At 42.0% G+C, this 13,098-nt stretch overlaps 1 protein-coding gene across 4 annotated transcripts in view; it reads right to left on the bottom strand.

The window, feature by feature from the left end:
- OSBPL3 (oxysterol binding protein like 3) overlaps positions 1-13,098 on the bottom strand; it is a 161,275-nt gene that overhangs the window by 57,828 nt on the left and 90,349 nt on the right. For all 4 annotated transcript variants that reach the window (XM_033088448.1, XM_033088445.1, XM_033088446.1 and 1 more), the window contains exons 3-4: positions 869-985; positions 652-705 (exon numbers count right to left, since the gene is read on the bottom strand). In XM_033088448.1, the coding sequence (XP_032944339.1) occupies positions 652-705; positions 869-985 (171 nt within the window). The remainder of the gene's footprint in view (positions 1-651; positions 706-868; positions 986-13,098) is intronic.

Here is a 13,098-nt window from a genome sequence, read left to right as displayed (position 1 = left end):
TAGTTTCTAGTGTCTAAGTTCTTTTGGAAGTGCTTTAAGAAGAGGAGGAGGGGGAGGAAGCTAAGACAGGCTACCGTGCGTCTGGCATTATGCCACGTTTTCTACACGTCACCTTCCAAGGTGAGCCCTGTAAGAAAGGCGAGCAGAGGAAGAAGGAAGAGTGGGATGAGAGAATGGCCTCTGCAGAGGGCAGAACCGACAGGCATTCCGAGTCCTCCTGGGCCACCTCCCTAGTGGTAACACAAGGGGGTACTCTACATCACCTTCACCAAGGTCGTTCTCCACCAAACCCCTCAGCCACTGTGACAGTGGGAGTGACACTTGCCCTATGTTTTAGTCCCGTTATCTCAATACACAAATATCTTCTCCTATCCAGAGAACCGCTCAGCATGACCCTAAGACCAGAACAGACTCCTGGATACACAGTAAGATGTTGAGAGGAGCTCCCTTCCTCCATCTGGCAGGTGAACTGAGCCCCCCTAGAACCCAGAGCTGGGGCAGTGGAGAGCAGGTACCTCTGTTCCCTGTGAAGGAATTATTACCCTTCCGTGGTTCTCAGTTCAGAAAAATGAAATCCCCACATGTGCACAATTTCACCTATGGGCCCTTCAGAATTCTTCAAGAGCGTGTTGGATTAATGAGAAGACTTACATCAGTCTGGCTCTTGGCGTATTTCAAGATTCCTTTGTCCAGATAGAAGAATCTCTGTGGGGGGAAAAGTATAATTCAGTAAGATATTCCATTTAAACGTTCTTTTTTCCCTGGGTCCCAATTTTCAACTTCAAATTAAATATAAGTGCCTAAGAACTGGGTGCTGAGTGCAGTCGTGTGGGTTCAAAGAAAGGTGAGGCCGAGGCCATCATCTTACCTTGTGCCAGCCTTTCAAGGGCCATTTCCTCTTTTTCAGCAAAAACCCTTTCTGAACTGATGGCTCCTGGGTGTAATTCATCTCTCCCCTCAGTCCTTCCACCACTTCCCAGCTGTCCTGTTCCAATAAAAGAGTTCATGCTAAATGGCTATCTTTAAAAATAATAACAACATTAAGAAGCACTTCATCCTATCAGTAAATCCATCCAAGATGGTAAGCCCGGCTAGGTTTGTTGGGGAGGCGAAATTCAAATTTAATTTGTATACCATTCCTGGATCTTACAGATTTAATGCTATAATTTAATGGCATCAAATTTGATTTGGATTCAAAAAGCTCTCTCTTAGAAGAGAGTGTTTCTCTCTTTTGGGGGTTAAACCTTGACAACCACAGCTAAGGTAACGATTTCACTGTAAGCTCCGTTTCGGTCCTCTTTGACATCATCACACAGTTAATTTTTTACTCACCACGACACCTGAGTCTGAATTTTAACCAAAAGCTACAGACATCAGGATGGCAGCGGGGTGGGGTGGGGTGGGGTCGTGGGGAGATATGGGAAGGTTGGCTGAAAAGTATGAGACTGGATGTAAGTTGGTAAACATGACAATTTGGTTGAAATGATGATTCAGTTGTAAGTTAATATCTTCAAATTAGAGATATTTAAATATTGAAAATCCTGAAGCATCCAAAAGGTGCTTTTGCAACAAGTATTTTCGTCCTCTTTTTCCAGAAGTCTTGTTTTCCCCTACTTTCTTTGGTTTCGAAAATTTTGGGGGGCAGGGGGGTGGGCAATTATTGCTGTACTGAGCTGTTTGTAATTGTGAAGAGATACAAATAGTAGTTACAATTTATCGTCCATTGTTCGCTATTTAGGTTATTTCAATTAATTGACTGAAAAAGAATTTAAAAAGGAATACAAAAGAAAAACTCTAAAAATTCTGAAAATGTAGTTTTAAATGCTTGAAAATGCATAAATCATTGTAAAATTACCCCGAGATAGACCAAAGTAGGCCATACTTCAGCAGCTGTGATAGTGGATTTTTGGGTTATTATTATTTTTACATTTATTTTTGTGATATACATGAAATGCACAAATCTTAAGAGTACAACTCAATGAATTCTAAACCTGTACCCTCAGGAACTACCCTCCATATCAGAGAAACCATTTTGAACATAGGATAATTAAGTTTTGACAAACATGCCCCCCTTATTGAGATACTTTTGGCATATAACATATGTCATTTTATGGCATACAATGTGACTATTTGGTGCCCTTCCATTTCCTCACATAATTACCATTTTTCTTTTGGTGGTGATAATGTTTACGATCTACTTTTTTTTAACTACTTTTTTATTATTAGTTTCAGGTGTACAAAACAACATAGTGATTAGACATTTACACACCTCAAAAAGTGATAACCCCCACCTGAAATCTATGTAATTTTACTAACAATTGTCACCCCAATAAATTAAAAAAAGAAAAGAAAAAAAAAAGTGATAACCCCAATCCTACCTGACACCATATGTGTGAGCTACTATAATACCACTGACTATATCCCGTATGCTGTACTTTACATCCTGTGACTATATATATATTTTTAATTATAGGTGACATTCTATATTATTTTGTATTAGTTTCAGATGTATAGCGTAGTGGTTAGGCATTTATATAATTTATGAAGTGATCCCTTCGATAAGTCTAGTACCCATCTGACACTATGTGCAGTTTGTGCAACGTTGACTAGATTCCCCGTACTGTACTTCACATGCTCATAACTATTTTGTAACTATCAATTTGTACTTTGTAATCCCTTCACCTTTCTCATCCCCTCCCATTAACAACTTTCAAGTATGTAATACAGTATTGTTAACTATAGTCACCATGATGTACATTGGATCCCCAGAACTTTTCCTCTTATAGCTGAGAGTTTGTACCATTTGACCAACTTCTCCCCATTCTCCCTCCTCTCTGAACCCCACCCAATAGCCATCATTTTACTCTCTCTCTGAGTTCAGCTTTTTCAGATTCCACATTTAAATGAGAACATACAGTATTTGTGTTTCTCTGTCAGACTTATTTCTCTTAGCATAATGCCCTCAACATCCAACCACATTGTCACAAAAGGCAGGATTCCTTTTTTTTTAATGGCTGAATAATATGCGTGTGTGTGTGTGTGTGTGTGTGTGTGTGTGTGTGTGTGTGTTACACAGTCTTTTCCATTCATCCATTAATGGACACTTAGGTTGTTTCCACGTCTTGGCTATTGTGAATAATGTTGCAATGAATGTGGAGGTGCAGATACCTCTTCAAAAGACAAATATGTCCTTTTGGCTAAGATTTCATGTTGACTAACTTGCTCTTAGTCCAATTTCCAGCTTATAGGCAGGCAGTACGGGCAGAAGCCGGAAGGGCTGGGAGATAGATAGTAAGTTTGGACCAACACCAGGGAACAGAAGAAATTAGACTCAAGTCCCAGGAAACATATGATCTAATGGAGAGGGCATGGCACACACAGCGAGTGCTGGGTGCTCTGGCCTGGTCTCCATGTTGTCCTCCATTTCAGTATATGGGAGCACCTGGTAAAAAGAACACTTCCCTACTTTAGCAACTGAACTCTTCATATAGCTATCCTGCCAGATCTGCCTTTTAGCTGACTCATAGTACGTCACTATGAATGCAGTCAAACGTACACTCCAGAGTTTTAAAATATGATAGTGGCCCCCCAGGATCTGAAGTTGTAAAAGAAAATTAATTCTTCCTTGAAAAAAGCAATGCTCCTATTCAGCTCTTAAATTAGAGGACTTTCTCAGAAAAAAAAAACACACAGCAATGTGAAATGAGATTTCTTTATAGCAATTATTAAAAGCCACTTAATTATACCAAGACAATAAATGGAGAATGCATATTATTAAGTGATAGGAAGCCACACACACACAAATCTGCTCAAATTTATTTCAGTCTCAGAAAGCCATTCCTCAAAATTTGTCCTGTCTTACATGTCAAAATTTTAATGAATCTTAAAGATCAGCAAGTTAAAAATTCCACCTCCTCCAGGAAGCCTTCTTCAGAGGAAAGTACTATTTCATCCTTAGAGACTCTATCAGTATTCCGTTTTACCTTTCTAATAGTTAACGAGTTACTTGTAATACATAGTGAGATTTCTGTCATCCCTCCTGGACAATAGACGTCTTGAGGGTTTAAAATGTCTAGTTCACTTCTGATTGCCTCACAATGCCAACCTCAGCTGCTGTCCTGTCTATGTATGCATCCAAATGGCAAATGAATAAACTTTGTCCTGGAATGAGACTGAAACAAATTTATGCTCTTGGAATATCATAAATTAGCATGCATTCAACGTGTGCCCAATATCGTTTGACCAAATGACTATTTACAAATTAAATACAGCACATTCACAGTTGTGAACAAGGGTATGTATGCATGACCATTGTTCAGTGAAAAGCTAAGGCTCGAAATCTTCTGGAAAGTACTCTAAGGGGATCAAGCCCTTTTTGCTTTGCTTACGACTCCCAAGCAGAAGGCCACACGCAGAGTGCTAACACTAGGCCATCGTGCATATCTGACCCATACACTCAACTGGACAAAATTAGATGTTACGGCATACTTCACAAAACTGGAAAAAAAAAAAAGGAATGAGATTATATCTGTCGTTTAAAGGAAAACAAGATTCAATTTCAAAAATGTTTCAAGGATTCATGTTAAGACTAGATTTCTCCTGAACTCTTGAGACACAGTACATTCCCAACAACGTACCAACATGGACCAGGGCAGGGAAGTAGACGGGGTTTGTTGGCTCTTAAGGTAAACAAGCCAGAAAAGGTTTGCATTCATTCCTACAACAAATATCATCTTTTTTCCTTATTTTATCTTCAGCTGGGCTCAGAACTCGAAACTCTTACCAGGGGGAAAAACCAGATTAGAAGAGTTTAAGGAAGGGAAGGCTGTCTGACTGAGAGAGCACTGCAGCCGACTCCTTTTCTAATCCTCCACATTCAAATCCTCCCCCTCCTAACTCGCCTGTCTGTCACTGTCCTGTAGTCACACAGCTGAAACCTGAGAGCCAACACAGCTAGAGTTCTCAGCGGGGCAGGGGGAGCGGTTCTGCTCTCTCTGAGGCTGTGGAACCCTGGGAGCACTTCTCATTGCCACAGTGATGGGCGAGTATCTAAAGGCTCAGAGCCAGGGACATTAGATGTCCTGCAATGCCTGCCATTTACAACACCAAAGAATAGTGCCTCAAGACATGCTATCCTCTGGGGTCAACTGAAACAATATATAAATGCAACAACATAAACAACAATCATGTAAATGATTGGAGCATACATTCTAGCTCCATGAAAGCCTTTACTGTCTTGTTTACTAGTTAAGAGTACATAGTAGAGATGAATACATAGGTTGAACAAATGAACAAAGCGATTACAATAGCTAACATTTATTAAGCATGAGGCAGTGTGCTAATGACCTCCAAGACTGGATGCATTCGTATCTTTATTTTTTAAATGTGGAAACTGAGGAAGAGATAATTAGATAACTTCCCCAATGCTATAAAGTTACCAAGTGGTAAAAGTCACCTGCCTGCCAAACCTAAATTTTTAATCATTCTGCTCTATATTATAGCGTATTGTATATTCTACTGTAATTGAAATATGTGAATTCTGATGATGACCCAGAATGTCCTGGGGCAGGGAGACAGTGCTGGGTAAATCCAGGAAGCGGCCGAGATCCTGAAGCAATCGGAAGGAGTGAAGAAGCCCTTCCCTGTGGACAGACAAGCAAGGTCTGGGACCCTGTTCAGCGTTACCTGGGTTCTTATCCTGTCCTCCCACCACACCCACCACACCGGGCGGAAATCAGCCTGTGCATTTTAACGCTGCTAAGTCTTTGCTCATTGGCTCTTTTCTATGTGAACGTTGGCAAGGGAATTCTCACTTAGCCTCAAACCTTTTGGGCAGAAATTCTCTCCCTCCTCAGCTCTTGCACAAACCTTACCTGCAATGTCTGTCTCCTTAGCTGGAATGTGGGTTCCATGAGGACACGGATTGGGTCTTGATTGTTATCTCACTATGAATCTGGGACAGAGGGGCCCTAAATAAATATTTCCTGAATGAATGAGTCTGAGGAGCAAGGTGGGCATAAAAAGGGTCCCACAGGGCCCTGGGGGTGAGGGACATCAAGAATGTGGGATTGGGGTAAATGTGCGGATTGGGGTAAATTGGTACTCAGGATAGAAAAAAGCAGAGATGCAGGTTTCTCTCGGCTAAGAGGACTGGATGTCAGGGAGGGGCTCTACCTGTTCGTCACATACCCAGGGATCGGGGTTAGAACACGCACCTTGAGCTGAACGTCCTGAGATACACAGTACAGGGTGGATTTGGGCCTCAGGGGAAATCAAGGCGCTCCTGACTTAGCCCAGCCCTGGGGGTGTCAGGCTTAAAGCTCAGCATGAATATCAGCTGGAGAGAGAAACAGGACTGGGTCTGGGGGAAGTCGCTTCTTAAGGTTTTTGCTTGAATTAAACAGAAGACCGTCTGGCACTGCCTTCCGGCATCAAATTCAGTCTGCTTTATTGAATGCCTAAAAAAGTGCCGAATATAGAAAACTGCTTTGTGATTGGAAAGGCAGCTAAGCATTTATTCATGCCCATGAGCTGGCAAAGTTCATTTCCATATTGCTGAGTGCACACATTGAAAGCATTTCCCTCCAGCACAGCTGTTTCCATATGTGCATCTCCTGGGCACCTGTCAAATGTTGGATTCTCCGTCCCTGCCCTTGTAGAGATGTCAGAAAGAGAAAAGGATTTCAACTTTCATTCTTCCTGAAGTTGAAGAGTGTGGTGGGAGGATGTTTTGTGGCTGCCGCTATCTGCCATGACTCGGAGAGTGGGTTGTCCTGTTACACTGTTTTTCAGGGTTTTGAAAATCACAAGGCAATACCCAGGATGCAGTCACGTGGAGTATACTTTCATGTGTCTTTAACGATTAAAGGCATCTGTAATCTTCTAAAGCCTTTGGACCATCAATAGCATCTTTTATGATTGTACTATGAACACATGGAAATACTTGTTAATAGAATTCCAGGTAACGTAATGACAGCTTTAACTTATGTCAGACAAATTCTGTACTTATATTTCAATCACTGAGATTTGGAATCGTTGCTTGTTATCAGTTGTTTCTTCCTCAACTAAGGTTTTTTTTGTTTTGTTTTTTGGGTTTTGTTTTTTTTTTTGAACCCCAGCAGGCATGATAGGACTAGCAACTAAAGCAACAAATTAGTTGGGGGTGGGGCGTGGTGTTATGTTATTTAATGTAGTGCTTCTCAAGCTGTAATATGCACACCAATCACTGAAGATCTCATCAAAATGCAGATTTCAGATCAGTAGGTCTGGGGCAAGGCCTAAGCTTGTGCACAGGGGAGGCCTCTGCTGCTGCTGCTGCTGGACCACTTAGAGCAGCCACACTCTAAGGAGACCAGACTGTCTTAAGAATTGGGACTTGACTCGATAGGCTCTGAGGGCGAAACCATTACTAATGGGTGGGAGTTATAAGGCCCTGGATTCCAGCCCTGCATCAAGGATGGATTGTCTGATGATCTAATAATTAGTGCTACGAAAAATGACGAAAATGAACATGGGCAGCTCTACGAAAGAACCAATTCCCTAGTCACTGGAGAGCTCGGTCAGACTCCTAGACTAGAACGGAGGTCAGAATAAATGAGCTGTGAGAGCTCTTCCAAATCTTATTATCATAAACTCATGTCATATTAAATGGGTATAAAGTCTCTGTTATGCAAGTTGAATATGTTCTAGAGAACTGCTGCACAACATGTGCTAACGACGCTGTACTGTGCACTTAAAAATGTGTTACGATGGGAGATCTCCTGTTGGCAGACAGGCTGTGGAGGAGCTCCTGGGCTAGCTCACCACACGTGGGCGTGTATCAACTGATGACGGGACATCGCCACTACACACCCCTGTGTGAATGGGACCTGGCGGGAGATGTGAAGAAGGGAAGACTTTCGCTCTTCATTTTATACCTTCCAGCACGCTTTTAATGTTTTATCTTTATTTCCTTTTAATTTTAAAAAATCACATTCCTTTGGCACATCGTAGGGCTCTGTCCTTTGGTGTCTGGGCCCTGGAGAGAATCACAGACTCTGTATTCAGACAGAACACGTTTGCACTCCAATTACGGGGCATTCGTAACTCAAGAAATCCCTTCCGTTGCTGGGTGGCACTAGCCAATAGTGTTCTCTCTCCGACTGTGCTCCAACTGTTTTTTCAGAGCTGACTGAAATTTGCAATAAAAGTAGACACATTCTGACTAATTAATGCATACATGATTTAAAAATCATAGGAGTAGGTGGCAGAAGTTTAGCACAATAAAATTCCTTATCCTTGATCCAAATCATCAGTGATTTTTTATTTTCACAGTACTATACAAGAAAAACGGGTTCTCATAATGAGAAGCTAGCAACAGGTGAAGGTTCCAGACAGCCTTACGTATCAAGAAGGAATGACTTTTGTGTTAAGTAGGCTATATTCTAGCTCATTACTGAGCTTCTATTTAATAGGGTAGTCTCTACTCAAAGATCTAAGGCCCAGCACCAGGTACTAGAGATGCAAAGATGTAAAACCAAGTGCTGGCCTCCAAGAAGTTAACATACATTAAAAATCAACAGACATCACAAGGCTGAACACTAGCAAATACCAAATGGGAGATTCAAACAAACCCACGGCAGGAGCTCTCAGGTAAGCACAATCACCTTAGGGGAAGACTTTGAGCTGGGACTCCAGGAAAGACTCACAGAGTGAGAAGCAGGGTTTCTGAGGCCACCCTGACAAATTACCACAAACTTGGTAGCTCACAACAACAGAAATTTATTCTGTAACAGTTCTGGAAACCAGAAGTCCAAAATCAAGGTTTTGGCAAGGCTATGCTTGCGCCAAAGGCTATAGGAGAGAATGTGTTTGTCTTAACTTGGGCTGCTATAACAAAATACCACAGACCGGGCAGAAGCTCGGGAGTCCAAGGTCAAGCTGCGAGTAGATTTGGTTCCTGGGGAGAGCACATCTCCTGGCCTGTACACAGCTGCCTTCTCTCTGGATGCCCACATGGCCTTTCCTCCACGCGTGAGAAAGAACGGGCCCTGGTGTATTTCCTTATAAGGACACTAAGCCCATCTTGAGGGCACCACCTCAGGACCTCATCTAAACTTAACCTCCCGAAGACCCTGCCCCTAAATACCATCACGGTGAAGGTTAAGCCTTCAACAGATGAACGGAGGGGAGGGGACACAAACATTCAGTCCGTAAAAGGGGTCCCTGCCTCTCCCCATTTCTGTTGGCTGTCGTTCCTTGGTTTGGAGCCACATCACTCCTATCTCTGTCTCCATCTTCTTGACTTCTCCTCCATGTTGGTCTTCTCCTCTGTGTGTTGGTTATAAGGATATTTGCCGTTGAATTTAGGGCTGACTTGGATAATCCAAGATGATCTCTTCATTTCAAGATCTTTAAATTAACGACATCTGCAAAGACCCTTTTCCAAATAAGGTAGCATAACCAGGTTCTAAGGGTTAGGACGTGGACATATCGTTGGGGGAGGGGAGCAGCATTCAGCCCACTATACAGGGCAAGAGGGACCACTAGGCCGGAGATTGCAGGGAATGTGACTCATCTCGAGTGGGCACAGAGAGGAGGTGATTCTAATTGTGATGCTGCTTTGTGTACAGGTGCAGAGGGAGGCAAGTTGGACTCGATGGTAGGGCCAGGGTGTAGAGAGATGTCAGATTATTCTAGGGAAGTCTTCTGTTTTGTCTCTGTCCTACTCCTTACAGTGTCACTCCTGGCCTTTCATATCTTAATATCATCATATCACTGAAGTAGATTTGGACTTTCCCCTCCCTCAGAGAGCAGTGTTGAGTCAGTTCGGTTCACACTTGCATTGATAGCTTCTAGAGAAAATTCCAGCAACTGCACAACTAGTAAGCTGTGCTCTCAATAAAAGCATCTGGGTCAGGGCTCTGCCTTCCTGTATCCTGCACCATGGCCAATGCAAACGATGAATATTTTTATTTTCTTAAGGCACCCCATGTAGTTTTTATCAAAGTACTGCTTCTAAAACCCACCAAAATACATTTGCTGCACTTGTTGTTCTGGAACTTCAGAACAGTATAGACAGTACAACAATTCCTAGGAGTGTTTTAAGAGTTCAGTTTCTCCTGCTCCTCAGTGTGGGATGTAGCTGACAGCATATCATCTGTAGACACGAAAAGTATCAAAGATACCCTGACAACTCAAATATGTCATTTTAGCTGAAGTTTGAACCTCTTCCTATATCAATGGTTTTTCTTTATAAGACTTACTTGACTAGAAATATATTGAGAATTGAGTCTTATATCTTTGCTCTTCCTACTTTCAGTGTATAATGTCAGTACCATAGGTGTGACCAAAAGATAGGCAGTGAAAAGCCCAGAAAGGGGGAATCTGGAAAGCTTCTGGAAAGCTAAGACGGAAATATATAATTACTTGTCTCTGTTGAGCCCACCAGAAACAAACAGCTCCCGACAATCAGACCTCAGGGATCCCTAATGCGGCTTCACTCATCCATGCATTTCCAGAGGTGTGGGCGTCTGGAGGCTTGCTTAAACCACAATCATTTTACACAGGCACGTGGAACTTAAATTAACTTTTAGAAGCTTTCTAGCATCTAAAGAAATCCGGTCTTCTCCAAGTTGCCTGATCCCCTACCACTTATTAGCCACGTGACTCTGAACAAGGCAGTTGGTATCTCTGGGCCATATTTTCTTTCTACAGTGTCGAAAACAGTACAGACCTCACTGGATTGTTTGGAGACTCCAAAGGACAGTATGAAACGATATTATGAACTGTAAAGCTGCTGTCAGATACTTGTTAACTGCTAGTGTCTCTTGCTGACTCTTCCTCTCAGAGCAACTTGGGCAGAAGCCAAGTCATCTGACTGCATTGTGCCACTTGCCCCCCACCGCTGAAAGGATGAAGCAAGGAAACGGTCACGTGTGGTACTGCAGGGTCCTCGGACACCTGCTTATGGAAGGTGAATGGTTTATGTGTCAAACACTTAACGTAGCACTCTCTGTGTGCAGGCTCTGTTCTAACTAAGCAATCTGAACAACCTTATAAGAAACCAAGGCACAGATGGGGTTAAGTAGCTTGTCCAAGGTCAAACAGCTTATAAACAGGCCAAGATTTAAACTCAGGCCATCTGGCTCCCAAGCAAGGCAATACTCATTGCCTTTCATCTTCAGTGTCCATCATAGAACAAAATGACAAATCAATGACATTCCCAAGTCCCTCCTCCTTGATGGTCTTTCTTGTGGTGTTTATTCAGCCCATACTTAAGCAAGGCAGCTGATAAATCCTCTAAAGACATCATGAATGAAAAGAAATAAATGGGACTAAGTATTTTCAGTACCCAGACAGCTGAAATGATAAACACCTGAGCATTATAGCCCTAATTTACTTTTTTTTCTTTTTGGCAAATTCTCTCCCATGCAACTCCTTCTTATGGGTTCTGGCACCAAGCCCAGCTCGCCTCAGCTCTCTGGAGGACAGCATAATCTAATAGCCGGTATAAATAAACTCTCATCAGATGATCCAGGGAGAGCGCAAAGGCCACCTGAGATTAGCTCAGGGGCAGGAGGGGGACAAGAACAAACTGTGCAACTATATGGACACTTATCCCAGCAATAGATCCCTCCATTTCAAGTCCCCTATAATCATGAGACAAGCACTTGTCAATTATTTTAGTAGGATTCACTTCCTGATTTCTGACTTATATAGCAAAAGCTAGCAACACAGGGAAAAAAAAAAAGACGGAGCCATGCTCTCTTTACAATCCATAGTCTCCCCAATCAGAGTCGATTTCTTATGGTAGTTGTCTGCCCAGCTGTCCTGTCCTTTATAGCTTCACATCTCCCTGCCCAGAGGCTTTTAATAATAGGTGCTCAATAGACAGTAGGTGAAGGAAGAAAGCTTAGGGCACATAAGATTCTTTCAGTTAGACAAATCCTATTCATTCGTCTTTAATTCAATCTGGCTTCTGAAATGTGTTACCTGATCTTATAAGACCCGGTATAATATAATATAATATAATATAATATAATATAATATAATATAATATAATATAATATAATATAATACAATACAATATAATATAATACTGGGTCTTACATTAATTTTTGTTCCAAAAGACGCATGAGACCTGATTGTCCAGCTAGGTCTTATTTTCGGGGAAACACGGTACTTAATGTATCTACAGAGCTTTGTGAATAGTCATCTTTCTACCCAGCAACTGCATGTTGATTCATTCATTAATTTAATCCACACTTACCGAATGTTTATATTTATTATTTCATTTAGTTCTCAAAAGGAAGCACAATTTTCCAAATTTCACAGCTAGAAAAACTGAGACTCAGAGGTTTTATACAACATGACAAAGTAACAAGCGGAGCCAGTGTGAACATAGGTCAGTTTTGACAAAGATAGTCTTCACTCCTGTTCCATAGTTTCTAATAGAGCAGCTCATTCAGAGACCACAGGTATAGAAAGTACCTGGGGATTTCATCATTTGCCAGAAGAAATTCAATGGAGAGGCCTTTGTTCATTTTTTTAAGATCCTCCCAACATGTCACTGGAGAGAGGGAGCTGAGAAATTTGTGGGCTTGTTGCTGTCATTCCTCAAGTATTCCTGGCTATATGTTCCAACCTGCCCTAACATAGTGATACTTGCTGCTGGCGTCCAGTAAATTCAGCCCAATAATTTGCATCTGCCTTATGCAAAGCCCTGTGCTAGGTGCTGTGAGAGCTAAAAAAATGAATAAATAGGACCCAGAACTCAAAGAACCAAACACTCTTGAAATAATCAAGAAAGTAATCCACGTGGGGAGACAAAAGGGCAGTATTAAGATGGCATTAGCCAAGCTCAAAGGTCCCAAAAGGACATTTGGGAAGATCTCTCTCAAACCCTATCTGAGGGCCCTGTAGAATTGGGGTACCCTCTTCCTCTCTTCCTTATTCTCTCATGAGTCAACTCTAACCAGCCTTTCATGCCCACTACTACAAGGCAAACACTCGACAATGTCACCAATGACCTCCATAACCAAGTCATCGTCAGGTGCCATTTTGTTTGGTATCAGCAGTCATTGAAAAGCAAATTAATTAAGATATTGCAATTCACAC

The sequence above is a fragment of the Rhinolophus ferrumequinum genome, chromosome 20, assembly GCF_004115265.2.
Source record: "Rhinolophus ferrumequinum isolate MPI-CBG mRhiFer1 chromosome 20, mRhiFer1_v1.p, whole genome shotgun sequence".
Lineage (NCBI taxonomy): Eukaryota > Metazoa > Chordata > Mammalia > Chiroptera > Rhinolophidae > Rhinolophus > Rhinolophus ferrumequinum.
This window is presented reverse-complemented; position numbering and strand designations above follow the sequence as displayed.